Consider the following 15,796-nt stretch of genomic DNA (forward strand, 5'->3'; position numbering starts at 1 on the left):
CGCTAGAGACCGTCCCGACTTTCTGCAAAGAAAACCGGCACTGCCTTTCAGCTGGGTGCGTTCCTGCGGGAGCCACGGGTGCCACGGAGCATCTCCCGGGCTATCACGGGAAAAACCTCTTGCCCCTGCACACCCTGCCATCTCCGGCTGCGGCTCCTGGGCTGCTCCGGGGCTGCTCCAGCTCCATCCCCGCGGGAGGAGGGCACAAATCCTACCCCGAGCACCCAGTTACATCACTACCCGGGGGGCTTCGACTTCGTTGTTTGCTTGCTTGTTTGTTTGTTTGTTGATTTATTTGGTTTTAAGGCAACGCGAATTTGTTTACAGAATTGACTCGTGGCCCTTTGAAACAAATTGTTATTAACCTTCCCCTTCTGAGCGTTTCATAATCACAGATGTTAGTTTGGAGATGATACCCAACCATCCCAGGGGTACTTTTGATAGCTGCATGGGCGGGGATTGAATGCGGAGGTCGGATATTAAATCAGCGGGATACAGAATTACTTTTTTTTTTTTTTTTTCTCCCCCACAAACCCGAGCTAGCTAAATAGTTTCCCCCTCTAACTCTGATATGCATTTCACAATAAACGGCGTGGGCATTTGCATATATAGTGCCTGGCCGTGGGTTTGTATATCGCACGTGCGATATACCGCGTTAGCAGACAGCGGAGCGGAGGAACACACCTTCACCAAACCGCGGTGCTCGGGTGCTCATTGAGCAGAGTTATGGGGAAAAAATACGCTTAATTAATTACACGGAGGGACAGGTTGGCACCGGGGAAGTGCAGATGTATTTTTGCTTGGCCCTTAAATACTTCCCTGGGTTGGTTATTTTTAATATATTTTTGTTTTTTCTTTAAAAGGGACTCTGCTGGTTTGACTGGAGGGGAAGGAGCCTGCCCGCCCAGCAGAGCTGCCTGCCAGGTTGAAAACGCTGCCAGGCGGTGGGTGACTCCAAGGCAGCCCTGCTCTGCCCCTGCCCCGGCTCAGCAAGGGTGGGGGCTTTTTATTGGGGGGTGAGGGGGGGTAGGTCTTTGACTTGGCTTTAGAACTTATGTGATCTGGGGCTGGGGTTTTGTCTTTTCCAAAAAAAAAAAAAAAAAAAGACTCCTTCATCAGAGCGGGGTCGCTTCGCTAAAATTGCAAGAGGCGCATTCGCAGCAGCATTTTCTGTTAAATTAATTCTAAATTTTACATTAACGAGGGCTAATTTAGCTGTGCTGCCCTTCCCCGAGCCAGCGGGGAGCCGCTGCCCGGGCGTGGGAGCGCTGGCTGGGCGGTGCACGGGAACCAGCAGCAGCTCAAAAGATGGCGAAAGGAGCAGCAGAGCCAGTGGCTCCGAACCTGTGCCTCTTCCCATGAAAGCTTTGCCCCCCTCAAAAAAATATCGGGGGCAGGTGAAGAGTACAGCCCGAGCGAGCTGCTCCCAGCTGAAGGCACCCCTCACCGCTATTTCGTATCCTGGATAAAATCCAGGCAGCAGCGAGATGTTTTCTGCCCTTGTACCAGGAACTGAACTAACTTGGAGAAGTTTCCCTACTATGTTGTTGTTTTGGGGTGGATTTTTTAAACCTAAAACCAAATACGTATTTTTGCTGGTCTCACACATCTGTTTTGTGTTCCCAGCGCTCCTGGCAGGCTGGGGGAGGACAGGTGGAAACTTTGCCCCATCACACACTTAGGAGCAGGGCCAAAATTTCCCTCGGTACAGGCTTAGTGACTTCTTAAAAAATAAGATCTCCGTGGGACTTATCTGCCGGTGTGTAACACACCCACGGTACCGTGTTGTCCCATCGGACAACCAAAGCTATTTTTCAATCCAGATTTTAACTCCCACCTCCCCGCTTTAGTCTCCACCGCCACCCATTTTCTCCCTCGGGGTTATGAATCACCTGCCTCGATTAGTGGAGGTGACCAAAAAAAAAATCCCAAACAAAAATAAAATCCAAACCCAAAAAATCTCCTCAAGGACGTGTAAGCCAGAAAGGCTGGAAAAATACAGCGTGGTTTGGGAAACGAGCCCAGTAGCATCCCCCGCCGCTCCCCTCCGCCGCGGCTCTCAGCCCCAGCCCCAAATTCTCCAAGCAGGTGAACCCCTCTGTGCAGCATCTCTGCTCCTGGAGAAGTTTTGCCCCTTGCAGGATACATCCCAAAGCAACAGCTTTAAAAATAATTAATAATAATAAAAGGAAATTTAACACACACATTCCTCCCCCCCTCCTCTGGGTTCTCTGTGAGTGCGTCTCCTGCAGCAGGAGCCGGCCCTGAGGGTGCAGCTCTGCCCCTTCTCCCTCTCCTCCTGCCTGCGGAAACCAGACCGAACTATTTTGGAGAGAGATCTTGTGCCCCTTTGTTGCAGCAAGGCGGGTGACCGTTTTTATTTTTGTCCAGCCCGTCCTAAAATCGCGGCGATGTCATCATTTCCCGGGGATGCCAAGTATTTTACAGGCTGCTCGGTTTCGGAGCGTGGCATCGGCAACGTTCCCATCACCTCTCCTCCCGAGCTCCAGGTTTATGTGTTTATCTAGCAGAGGTTTTCCAAACGCAGCCTGCCAGAACTTCACACCACCGGGCATTTAAAAGTCTTGAAAAGGTGAAACCTGTTGACAGTACGTGAGAGCGAAGAGATTTTTCTTTTCCGTTTTCAGATGCTTTTTAACACGACGGGTGCCTTCGAGCCGGGCTGGGTTTCGGCTGGCTGTTTCCTTCTCCTCCATCTAGAAATGAATCCCTCAGAGTTTCTTCATGAAGTCAAAGGGCTGACAAAACGCCTGGCTGCCACACCACCTCTGTCCTAAATCGCCACGGAGTTCACCAACCCCCTACACACCCCACACTCCCCCGGAAACAGTTGCAACTACTAAATACTCCGAAGAGGAGCTCCAATGCTCCAAAATGTCATGGAAAGACTATATAAACACGTAGGGATATATAATCCCTGATTGCACGGCTCCTCTACAGCGTCTGAGTGACACGGGTTGTATTTCGTGATGAAGTGGGTTGTTTGGGCTTGGTTTTATTATTATCATTATTATTATCAGCATTGTTATTATTTAATGAAATCCTTGAGAATCGAAACACACAAAATGCAGCGAGAATGTTCACAATTTTGAGAGCGCGGTTGTAAATAGAAACATTCATATTTCATCCGATTATAAATATTTGATACCGCAATTGTAAGATGCACATGTTTTATAAACTGGAGAGAAGAAGGAAGGGGGGGAGTGAGAATAATCCTTTGCTTTCTTGCTAAAGGGAAATGTCATTTCAGCCTGGCTCCTAAGCCAGAATTTAAAATTACAAGTTTTATTGTATAGTTGGAGTCTTTTTTTTTTTTTTAAAGTTTGTATTACTATGTACAGTGTGTGTCTATTATAGCTGCAAAATAAAGGTTCTAAGGCAAAGCGAAAAGTTCCCCCCTCCCCCCAGAACAGCATCGCAGGGAGCCTGTTCCTAAAGAGCTGCCCACACACACCCAGGCCCACTCGGGACACAGACCTCCCGCCCCGGGCCGTGGGGAGGGAGGAGAGCAGGGGGGGCTTGGCACCACGTTCCGGGAGAAACGGGTTAAACGCAGCACAACGCCTCGAAACCCCGCAAAAAATCCATTCATAAGGAGGTGTCTGCGTGGGGAGGGGTGGGGGCGTGGGGAGAAACACCCACGCCCACGGGGTCACGAAGCGTCGCGCTAGCGGGGACCGCGCCGTGGGATGGGGAGGAGGATGGAGGGGAAGAAGAAAGTACAAACGTTGCTTTATTTTTTTTTGGGGGGGGAGGAGTGGGGAGCAAAACGCTCCCAAAACGCTTCGTGGAAGAACGGAGCCGAACCCCAGCCCCTGGCTGCCCCCCGCGGAGGGGGAGCGGCCACGGGTTGAAGCCGCATCCCGGAGCGGGTACCGCTATTCCGAGGGAGGGGGGGTCCCAAAGTTTTTTCCCAACAAGTTAAGGGGGGTGGTGGAAGATAACGCCACCCCTGTATCCCGCATCCACGAACGCCCGTGGGTCTCGCTGGGGATAATGAGGGAGTAGTGGGTTAGGAAAAGACCCCCGGGCGTTTTTCAAGCTAGTGCTTTGAGATTTCTTTCCCTATCGTTCCTTACATGTATTTTTTTTTTCCTTCTGAAATTAAATTCTCCAAGTCTATCCCCAAAGCCAGCCCCAGACGCACACACCCCAGAAAAAAAAAAAAAAAAGAAAAGAAAAAAAGAAAGAAAAAAAAAGAAAGAAAAAGAAAGAAAAGGGGAGGGGTGGGGAAAAAAAAAGGTAAAACTCATAGAACAAATAGGAGAACTATTTATTCGGTTCACAGTCGTGTGAAATGCAGCAATAAAAATCTTTGGACTTCAGCAAAAGTTGTTTTTAATTCTTTTTTTTTTTTGAATTTCAAAAAACAGCGTCCAATGTCCATTAAAACAGCGCTTAAGTCTGTAAAAATGTAACTTAAGCATTAAAAAAAAAACCAAACATAAAGATAGCGCCTAAAATCTCCATACAACCGAAAAAAAAGCCACCAACCACCCCAGCCAGCCCAAACAAACCCCCGAAACCAAAACCAACCAAAACCAAAACCAAAACAAAAAACCAAAAAAAAAAATCAAAAAAATATTTTATAATCAGATATCTTGGATTTTTACACCACCTTACCTGTAAATTATATATACATAGAATATTGCAGAATTATATCTAATACACAATATTTTCACTATTAATGCTGGTATAATCTTTATACACTGGCCCTTATGTTTCTTTTTATTTTTTTTTTAATTAAATTATTGCATTGTATAAACTTTGACTGCAAACGCCCCCCCCTCCCCTCCCCTGCCTCCCCCCTCCCTCGTCTCCCCCCACCCCCCACCCACCCCCCCCCCAGCCTCCCTTGGCTATTCACTGTCCGACTTGCCGTCTTTCGCCGTGGTGGAGTGGTTGTAGAGCCCCTGGGCCATGAGGTGCACTGCCAGGGAGTTCTTGCTGCCCGTCGCCTTCTTGATCTTGGCTCGTTTATTCTGGAACCAGATTTTGATCTGGGACTCATTAAGCCCGAGCTCTTGGGCCAGGCTTTGCCGCCGCTGCTCCGTCAGGTACCGGTTCGTCTGGAACTCGGCCTTGAGTCTCTGCAGCTGCTCGGCGGTGAAGGCGGTGCGCGGCCGCTTGTCCTCCTTGTTGGGGTTCTTCTTCTTTGGTTTACGGGAGCGGGGACCTACGGCCGGGAGAGAGGAGAAGCACCGACACCGCCACGCTCCGCTGCGGGCGGCCCCACGACGGGCGCGGTCACGCGTGGGGGGCACCCACGTCCCACACTCCGACACCTCCCCCCCCCCCCCAACTCCCACCCAAAAAATCTCTCTCACTCCGAGAAAATAAACCCCGCTTTGTGCCTCCGCTGCCAGGGGATGCTGGGGAGGCGGCGGAACCGGAGCCCCAGCCTCCCCCCGACCCCGGCAGCCCCCGCTCGCTGCCCGGCCGCCCGCGTCCCCTTTCACCCCAGCCAGAGACACATCCACCAACCCTCTTCATCCCGGGATGCCCTGGCAAGGAAAGCCCGCACCAGAGGCACAGAGCTAAATTTTATTCCCCGATTAGATTTATATACATATATATATATATATATATTTTTTTTTTTTTAAGGAAACATTTAAATTTTTTTTTAAGGAAACCTCTTTACTTTTTCTCCTCCTTTTTTTTTTTTCCCCTTCTTTTTGGTGGGTGGCGATTAAAAAAAAATAATAAATAAAATAAATGGAAATCAGCCGCCTGTTTACATTGCGAGAAGAAATCTGCCGCTTTGCTGCAGTGCCCATATGGCACTGCACGGCCCGATCCGAATCGCCGGGATTATTCTCGGGAATATTATTCTCGGCAGCACAAGGAGCCTTTTCTGCCCGGGCCGAGCCATTGTGAGGATGTATGTTAATTAAATATTAACAAAGGCGAGCACTGGAGAACAATGGAGTAAATTCCAATTCAGCCCTGAATATTACCTCTGAGTAAGAGTTTGTTTTCAGACATTACGAACTCATTTTCAACTCGCCCTACAATCCCTCCTTCAACTGGCCGGCTGACCGGGGAAAATTCTAGCTGGCCGCTTTTGTAAGAGAAGCCCCTGGTTTTTATCTTTTTTTCCCCCAAAATTATTTATTTATTTATTTTTCCATGGGAGCAGATCTCCTGCGTGGTGCTGCCCATGCCTTCCCCCAATGGTTTCCACTTCTTTTTAATGGGGGTTTTACCAATCTGCCGGGACCTGTTCTACTCTCCCCGCGGTATCAGAGGGACATTTTACCCCCTGTTTTTTATTTTTAAATTATTGGGTTTTTTCCCTACAATGTTTTCCTCATCGTTTCATGAGGTTCCCTCCAAGCGCTTTGCCAAGAGACGGACCCTGCCAAAGAAGTTCCCCGGCTCTCGGAAATGTCCCCCCAGCCTCTACAGAGCTGACCCGCAGCACATGGGGGAAAATTAGAAGAAAGAAACGAAGCGGCGACCGCTCCGAGGCCTCTTTTAGAGAAGTAAACGGTGGCGGATTGGTTTTGGCTAGAGGAAAAAATAATAAAAGCAAGGTGAGGCCTGTGGAAATCCATCCTCCCCTCCCCAAAACACAGCGCGGGGGTGTTTTCCTGGCAGGGAGAAGGGCATCTCGCCGAGAGGATGAGCGGCGAGCCCAAACACAGATTTTCTTTTTCCCTCCCTCTTTGATAAAACCCGGCAGTTGGTAGGAAATGCCCCGAGCCCGGGCGGCCCCAGCTCCTCCGCGGCGGCGAGGAGGGAGTGAGAGACCCCCAGTTCCCCCCTCGTCCCTCCGACTCGGCGCATCCTCAGCCACCCTTTTCACCTCTCGACATTTCGGGGCGATTTAAAGACACCCCCATTCAAGGAAAAAAAAAAAAAAAAGAAAAAAGAAAGGAAAAGGAAGGAAGGCAAGAAAGAAAAGAAGAAGGAGCGGGCAGAAGGGAGCGGGGTCTTTTCCCTGCCGCCCTCCCGGCCCCGCGGGCCGGCGGAGGCGAGCCGGGGAGTCCGGGGAGGGGGGTGCTGCGGTGGGGAGTGGGACGGCCGGGGGGGGGGGCAGCTCTTACCTGAGGAGGGCCGGTCCGAGTACCGCGTGCAGTAAACCCAGGCGGGCCAGAGCATGGGCTGGTTCCCGGCGTTGGAACTGGCCTGGGAGCTATCCGAGTCCGAGCTCACCGACAGGTCGCCGCCGCTCAACCCCCGCGCTTTCAGGGCCGCCTCCAGCGCCGCGGGGTCCCCCCCCTTCTTGGCGGCGCCGTGCAGGGCCAGCCCGGCTGGGCCGCCCTCCCCCCGGCCCGGCGAGCCCGCCCCGCCGCTGGGTAGCGGAGCCCCGGGGGCCGGCGCCGCGGCGGGGCTACGGCGGCTCTCCGTGCCGGGCCGCCGGGGCTCTCCTCCGGGGCCGCCCGCCTCCTTCCTCCGCCCGAACTCGGGCCGCAGGATGTTGTCAATGAAGAAGTTGGTGATGCGGTGCGGATGCGGGTGGGGGTGCGGGGGGTCACCGGGGGGAAGCAGCAGCCCCCGCCGCCCGCCGCCGCCGGGCTCCGCGTCGCCGCCGGACTCCTGCGGCTCGGCCGCCTCCTCCCGGGGGCTCCGGCCGCCCTCCTCCATGCTGCGCGGCCGGCCCCGCCGACGGCTCCGCTGCCCGCCCCGCCGCCGGCCGGGCGGCTGCCTAGCGCTTTTTGTTGTTGCTGTTGCAGTCGGTTGTTCGTTATTTTAATTTTTTTTTAATATATATATTTATATATATATATATATATACACACACGCACAGGTGTCTATTTGCTTGCGTTTCTCCTGGCCGCGCCCGGCATTCAAAATCCAGAGTTTGGGAAAAAAAACAAAAAAAAAAGAAAAATATTTGAAAAAAATTAATAATAATTATCAAAAAGAACAAAAAAAAAAAAAAAAGAAGAAGAAGAAACAAACCCAGGGAGACCCCCCCAAAGCCAGCAGCCGAGCCTCCACCAGTTCCAACTTTGCCAAAAAGAAAAATACACGGGCTCCGGTCCTCCCGCCGCAGCTCGCCGCCTCCTGCCGCCGCTCAGCCGCTCGGTCCCGCGGCGCGCTGCCGCCTTCTCCCCCGGCCGCCGCCGCTGCCTCCGAGCCGCATCCGCCGCCCCCGCGGAGGGTTCAAAAACAAACAAAAAAAAATGTAAAAAAAATTGTTATTAATAAAAATAATAATTGGGGAGTGAGATGGGGGGTGGTGGTGTAAAGAGAAATAAAAGCCGGTGCCGGGGCGGGGGGTGGAGGCGGGCTCTCAGCAGCCGGTGTCCCGCGGAGGGCAGGGCGGTGAGGGGCGCCCCGCGGGGCTCCGGCCGGTAGCGCCTCGCCCCGCGCCGCCCCGCGCCGCCCCGCGCCCGCACATGCGGGGGGCCGCCGCGGGTGGGGGGGCGTCCCGCCCTGCCGCCCGCCCTGCGCCGCACCGCGCCGCGCCGCGCTGCGCTGCGCTACGCCCCGGCGGCAGCCGCCACCGCCGCGCCCGGACACTTCCACTCCGGATTGTTGTCCTTTAGGTTTTAACGGGGCCCCCGCCGGTGACGTCGCCGGCCCGGGCACTTCGACACGTGCCTCGGGCCAATGATAAAGCGGGCATGCGCACACGTGGTGCGGGGAGCTCCGGTAAGTGACAGCACCCACGCCCCTCCCCCCCAAGCCGGGCCCGGCCGCCGCGGGGATGCGCGTGGGGAGTGGAGGATGGGGGGTGCCCCACCGAGGGACGCACACCTCTGCCCTCCTTACCCCCCACCCCCGTCCAGCGCTGGGTTATTGGGGGGTTTAATTGCCCCGCTGTTTACCGGGGGAGGGGGGCGGCATCCCACAATTCCTTGCAGAAATGCATAAATAATATTAAGCGAGCGGCGGTGATACAAAGGGGGTCCGGGGGGGGGCGGAACGGGGCCCGGCTCGGTGCCTGCGGGCTACCCGGGGGAGGTGCGGCGCGTCCCCTCCCCGCGGCGCGGTTCAGCATCCGCGGCGGAGGTAATTGACTCGTCCTTCCCGCAGCCGGACAGGAACCTTTGATCTCCCCTGCCTGCTCTCGGAACGGCAGCGCGGAGCCGCACTCCCCCACAAAACGCCTGCCCATCACCACCCTTCGCACCCCCAAAATTCCCTGCTTCTTTGGGACCGAAAAGCTGCCCCTCTGATATTTTGTTTTTTAGGGAGAAATCTCCCGGAACAAAATTAAGGAGCAAAGTGTGTCTGGATGGCCAAGGGGATGAGGGGGTTGGATGGGCGGTTTGGGAGCGCGGATTGTCCGCGGGGCGCACAGAAGTGGGGCGAGGAGGTGGGCGTGGGGTCCTTCCCCGGCATCAGACCCGTTATCACTCCCCGGGGTCCGGCGGGTGTCAGCGCCCCGATGGGGCGCACGGTGAGGGGCTGCGCGGCCCCGCCGAAGGTCGAACAGGGCCGACCCTGGCCAGGGGCAGCTCGGCTCCGATGGTTGCGGCGCCCAGACCCCCGGCTTTCCCCTCTAAGTGACATTTTTATTTGGAGAAGGCTTCCCCGCGGGTGGCAAGGACCACTCCCCGCCTCAAAGGGAAAGAGATCACCCAGCCCCTCTTCTTTTCCATTTTATTTTCCTTGTTCTTCCCGTTTTACCTTTCACTTTTATTTAATTTTAAACGCATTTCCCCCCCTTTCCTTTGCATCTCGCAGTAGGTCGGGTCCATCAGCAAGACGGGCGCTAGCTGATCCGAAGTTGTTTTGCTCAAACAAGCACCTAGAGGTTAATTTCTTCAAGCGCCCCATGAAAAGCGATTAGCCTGTCTCCCAAGAAGTATTTTCTAATTACTTGGAAGCTCTCGCTTTGCCACTACCCCATAATTAAACGTGTTCAAGGTGCTGCACTTCAAATATTTCGCTCCCGGGCGGACCCAAGTTACCGATAAAATAAAACTTCCATCCTCCTTGTACCCCGCGTTACCTGCCCGCTCCGCCGGGCAGGAACCGGCTGCCGGCACCGCGGTAACGTCCTCATTCGTTATCCCGCTCCTCCGCGGGGATATTTATACCCTGCGTAGGACAGGGAGGAGAATTCCTGAGATAAACTCCAAAGCAAGGAGATAAACAAAGCTGTACAAAACAATTACTGCATCTGCCTGTCCTCTGACAATAATCCAGCACCTCAGGTATGCAGAGGCAGCGGGGGGGTGGTGGCGGGGGGTGAAGGGGTGATCTGATACCTAACCGAGGAAATCTGAATGATCTATTTTTTTTTCTTTTCTTTCTTTCTTTCCTTTTTTTTTTTTTCTTTCCCAAGGTTATTTTTATCTGGGAGTTCAATCTCTGCAGAAACATTCCCCAGCAGCACGTTTTCTCGCCGGTCGGCGGGCGCCCCGCCAGCGGCATCGCGGCATGCGGGGTCTTTTCCTCGGGAACCACTGCGGGTCACCGGGAGAGGTGGCTTGAAAATGGGCTTTGGGCTTCGTTTGCTCCTTTCCTTCAGCCTCCCTTCACAGCCCCGGTGCTTGCAAAAGTCACCTCTCCTTACGCCAGCCAGATTTCTTTTCCCTCCGCTCCCCGCGTAGTTTCAGCAAGGCTCAGTTCGCGCTCTCACCCGTTACAAAATACGGTGGGGTTTTTTTTCCCCCCTCTCGCGAACCGGCAAGTGTGTGGGCACAGCCCCACTCACCCCCCCTGCTGACCCTGGCACCGTGCTTTTTTCTTCGGTGCTTTTGGTATTGAGAAGTTTAAAAGCGGGACCGGCAACCGGGGAGAGCGGTGCTGGGGAGGGAGGGAGCGGCAGGCCGACCCCCGCCCCGCCTGCGGGCAACGGGCGACTGCGCGGCCATGACCGGGCTGTGGGCAGGCTCCGGGGCCGGGGACATTCGTCCCCTTCCCTCCAGTTTTTCCCCGCACCAGACTAGGGAAAAACCAAACCCCGAGGTGCTGGGAAGCCAAAATGCCCAGAGCGGAGGTGGAAGCCCAGGGATGGTCTGCACCCCCTTCCCTTTCCCCGTCCTTCCAGCGCCTGCGAAATGTTGCATGCACTAAATTTCGCCGGGTTTTCATCTATCCCCATCAGACAGTCCCTGCCCGCGCCGCCGGAGGAGGTCTGGCAGTGGCGCTGCCCCGCCGGGCACAGCCTGGGCACAGCGCCGCATCCCCGCTGCCGCCCCCATTTCCCTCCCGCTTCACACCCGGCATCGACTTTATTTCGAGCGATGCCTTTTTAGGCAGCTTTGCCAGCGCTTTGGAGCCGGTGGCTGAGGACGGAGAAGAGGGGAGAGGTCGCTGCTTCACGCTTCCTTCTGCCGAGGCTGCCCGTGCAGCAGGCTGTGTGCCAGGCGCTGCCCGGCCGTGTGCGGGTTCAGTCTTCCCCGGGGTCCCGCATCGAATTGGGAAGGGGAAAACCAGCAGAGACCCTCGCCAAGCCCCAGCCAGGCTTTCCCCGGAGTCGGCAGGCCGGTGAGCTCGGCCATCACGGCTGCATTTTCTCTGATGTCGCTGCGTATTTACTGCACCGCCGACAACCAAAAAATTTTAAAACTCTAAAAGACTTAGATTTTCCCAAATTTCCTCAGTGCCCGGCTGGACTAAAGTCCCCCGAGACCGCCCTGCTTCCACCCCGGCAGCCCTGCCACTTCACGCGGGGAAGACTTTCCCGTCAAAGGAGGGTGGGGGGAAAGGGCGTGTTAGAAAGCCTGGCTTCCACTTTCTTGCAGGATCATGAAAATTTTATGATCGGTCTGCAGCGAGGGCAGACCCCGCAAATTGCCGCCCCCGGCCCGGCCCGGGACCGGGATCCCCGCGGAACGGTCGTGGGCACAGAGCAGAGAGGATGCTCGGGGGTGAACGGATGAGGGTGAATGTCAAGAGTCCTCACTCGGACAGCAGCCTCGCGGCAACGCAGTGGAGGGGGGTAGACTCCCCCCACCCTCCCACGGGAGGGAGGGTGCGCGGGTGGGGTGTGAGAGCCGGCCCCTGCCTCGCCCTGCCCCTGGCCCTGCCTTCCCCCTGCCTCTGGCCCTGTCCTTCCTCCTCCCCTGCCCTCTCCCCGTTCTGCCTCTGCACTGCCCCTGCCCTTGTCCTGCCCCTGTCCTCACAAGGCAGAGCGCACGTCTTCCCCTCCCTCTCACGGCCCGAATCGAAAACAAGCAAATAATAATCATAATAAAATGACTTTGGCCAAAATTCGGTGTAAGGCCAGGTAGAAGTTAGACGCCAGCCCAGTTATATGATGGTGGTTGGTGAAAGAGTTGAGATGATATGAGAAGAACAGAAAGAAGAGAAAAGAACAGAGAAGAGATGAGGAGAAGAAGGCGGACAGAAAATAATAGGGAAGAAAAGAAAAAGGAAAGGAAAGGAAAGGAAAGGAAAGGAAAGGAAAGGAAAGGAAAGGAAAGGAAAGGAAAGGAAAGGAAAGGAAAGGAAAGGAAAGGAAAGGAAAGGAAAGGAAAGGAAAGGAAAGGAAAGGAAAGGAAAGGAAAGGAAAGGAAAGGGAAAGGAAAGGAAAGGAAAGGAAAGGAAAGGAAAGGAAAGGAAAGAAAGGAAAGGAAAGGAAAGGAAAGGAAAGGAAAGGAAAGGAAAGGAAAGGAAAGGAAAGGAAAGGAAAGGAAAGGAAAGGAAAGGAAAGGAAAGGAAAGGAAAGGAAAGGAAAGGAAAGGAAAGGAAAGGAAAGGAAAAAAGGGAAAAGGGAGAGGGAAAAGGGGAAAAGAAAAGGAAGAAGAAAGGAAGAAGAAAGGGGAAAGGAAAGGGAAGGGAAAAGGGAAGGGGAAGAGGGAAAGGAGAAGAAAGAGAAGAGAAGAGAAGAGAAGAGAAGAGAAGAGAAGAGAAGAGAAGAGAAGAGAAGAGAAGAGAAGAGAAGAGAGAGAAGAGAAGAGAAGAGAAGAGAAGAGAAGAGAAGAGAAGAGAAGAGAAGAGAAGAGAGAGAAGAGAAGAGAAGAGAAGAGAAGAGAAGAGAAAAGGAAAAGAAAAGAAAAGAAAAGAAAAGAAAAGAAAAGAAAAGAAAAGAAAAGAAAAGAAAAGAAAAAAGAAAAGAGAATGCAAGACGAAAAAGGGGTAAAAGAGAGAGGAGGGAAAAGGAGAAGGACAGGTAGAAGGAAAGGGAAGGTAAAATAGAATATATTAGAATAGATCGGGATAGAACAGTACAGAATGAATGGAAAATATGAAAGATGGTGAAAGAGAAGATAAAATAGATGATGAAGAAGAAGGGAGAATGGAAGAGGAGGAGGAAGGGGAAAGGGAAAGAAAGAAGTAAAGAATAAAGGAAGGAAGGAAGAGAAGGAAACAGTGAGAAAGAGGGAAAGAGAGAAAGAGGAAGAAAGCGAGGAAGGGAGAAAGAGAGAGAGAAAGAGAGAGAAAAAGAGAGAAAGAGAGAGAGAAAGAGAGAAAGAGAGAGAGAAAGAGAGAAAGAGGGAAAGAGAGAAAGAGAGAAAGAAAGAAAGAAAAAGAGAAAGAGAAAAAGATAGAAGAATGAAAGCCCGGTGGTTTCCCGGGGCGGAGCCAGTGCTGTTCGCTGCAGCGGGCCCGGGTCCCACAGCCCTCTCTGCCGGGGCCAGCCGGGCCTCGAGAGGACACTGGGTGGCACTGGGTACCGGTTCTCTCCCTGGAGTGCTCGGATTTTGTTCTGCCGAGCTGTCGCTTTGCAAACCCACCCGTCCAAAGCGTGTGCAGGGCTGAACCTCCCAGCCCCTGCATGGAAGTGTTTTGGTCTGTGCAAAGGAATACTTTTGTGTGTTTAAAACCCAACCAACCAACCAACCAACCAAACAAACATCTTGGGAGCGAAAACCCCTCTCTGTGTCTTCGAGTTGCACCCACAGAAGCTTTGTAAAGAGGGAGAAAATCGGCTCCCGGTTCCTGCCGCCTGCAGCTGGGCGGGACGTTCCCGGTTCAGTCCGGCCCGGCCCGCCTGTGCCCCCCAGCCCGGGGGATGCTCCGGCTGCTGTCCCGGGCAGGGCACACGTTCCCGGGCTGCGGCGGTCACCCGGCGCCTCTCCCGCAGAGAATCCGCCGTGGCCACTGCCGGGCTCGCCGTTCACTCGCCCACCTGGAGCTGTGGAGCCGGAAAAGCTTCAAACAAGTTTAAAAATGCTTTCCCGAAACATTTTAATTTTCCCAACACGATGCATCCCCTCTCCCCGTTTCACACACGCACGATATACAGGCATACCCACGGCACCTACGCTAGAGCACACACAGGCATATATCGCGACTGAAATACGTTTCCCCGCTTCTCCCGTGACTCGGAGGAGTTAATCCGTACAGACACAACAGAAGTTGCTGTGACTGTAAAGTTCAGCAACTCTACACCGACCCCAGCATTAGCAGGGGCTGGGGCGGGGTGCTGAGACCTGCTCCTGCACTTACCACATAGGCAGCTAATTCCCCTAAACTCCCTTGGATTTACACCTCGGCATTTACCCACAGCTAGAATAAAGCCACCGCTCTAATTAACTAGGTAATTTCCACTCCAGCTCCCCACCGGATAATCAACTTTTATGGTTTCTCGAAGGCTATTTTCCAGCTGTTGCGGACCGGGAGCCCAGCCGTGCTCACCCCGGACCGCGGGGTTGGGGTGTGTGCTTGTGTGTCTGTGTCCCTGGCAGGACCAGGGCTCTTTCTTCCTTCCTCCTCCTCCCCGGCCAGGCGGAGCCGGTCCGAGGTTTTTCCGCAAGCCGGTCGGCCCCGTCGTGGGGATGGTGCCCCGGGGGGGCGGTCAAGGACAACCTGCAGAAGAGATGGGGAGCGCAGCGCTGGGAGCTGGGCTCTGCCGGGTTGTAGGGCAGTTTGGCTCCTCCCGATGGGGATGAGTGTACCCCTCAAAGCCCTTCCGCGCACCGGGCTGGGTCGAGGTGCTGCCCACAGCGGAGGGGACACGGCCCGGACACGCTGAGTGCGCACACGGGCTTAATTTCCTCCGTGTTTCCAGGATTTTAAAAAGGACAAAAAAAAATATCCCCGACACTCAAAAACACACACAAAAATCAAACAACAAATCAACACCGCTGTTCTCAGCGGGGGCTTCTCCGAAGAGAGAAAAAGGAGCGCTGTACGCCGGGGCCAGGACTCGGGCTGGGTACAGAGGGGGCAGGGAGGATGCTCGTTTTCGCTTCTCTGCTCTGCGGAAAAGTTTCTCGGGGAAAACCAACAGCCCCGAGGCCGATCCTGCCCCGGCACTCGCAGGTCTCCCCGTCCTCACCCGGACGCTGTCGGGAGCCCGACACCATCCCCGTGGCCCTCCGCACCCCGTTGTGTCGCTCCACGCCCCGCCGCCGGGCCTGGCCCTGCCGCGCCAGCCCGCAACGCCGAGAAGCTGTCGGGGAGCAGTGAGACTCCAGAGGGGAACAGCTGGCCCGTGGGCCGTCTAGGATGGGCAACTTTTCCTTCCTTCCTTCCTTCCTTCCTTCCTTCCTTCCTTCCTTCCTTCCTTCCTTCCTTCCTTCCTTCCTTCCTTCCTTCCTTCCTTCCTTCCTTCCTTCCTTCCTTCCTTCCTTCCTTCCTTCCTTCCTTCCTTCCTTCCTTCCTTCCTTCCTTCCTTCCTTCCTTCCTTCCTTCCTTCCTTCCTTCCTTCCTTCCTTCCTTCCTTCCTTCCTTCCTTCCTTCCTTCCTTCCTTCCTTCCTTCCTTCCTTCCTTCCTTCCTTCCTTCCTTCCTTCCTTCCTTCCTTCCTTTTTCGTTTCCTGTTTCTTTTTCATTTTCCCTTTTCCCCCTTGTCCCTTTCCTTATCCCTTTCCCTTTCCCCTTCATTTTCCCTTTCCCTTTTCCCTTCCTTTTCCCTTTTCCTTTCCTTTTCCTCTTTCCCTTTTCCCTTTCCCCTTCTCCTTTCCTTTTTTACCTTTCCA

At 54.3% G+C, this 15,796-nt stretch overlaps 1 protein-coding gene across 1 annotated transcript; it reads right to left on the reverse strand.

The window, feature by feature from the left end:
- Positions 1–4,880: 4,880 nt before the first annotated feature.
- EN2 (engrailed homeobox 2) lies at positions 4,881–7,611 on the reverse strand (the record flags this gene model as incomplete). The annotated part of the gene is made up of 2 exons (XM_084260892.1): positions 4,881–5,197; positions 7,071–7,611. 2 exons carry the CDS (start codon positions 7,609–7,611, stop codon positions 4,881–4,883), a joined length of 858 nt encoding a protein of 285 aa, XP_084117018.1.
- Positions 7,612–15,796: the final 8,185 nt, after the last annotated feature.

This window comes from Gallinula chloropus (genome assembly GCF_964237585.1).
Source record: "Gallinula chloropus genome assembly, chromosome: 2".
Classification (NCBI taxonomy): Eukaryota; Metazoa; Chordata; class Aves; order Gruiformes; family Rallidae; genus Gallinula; species Gallinula chloropus.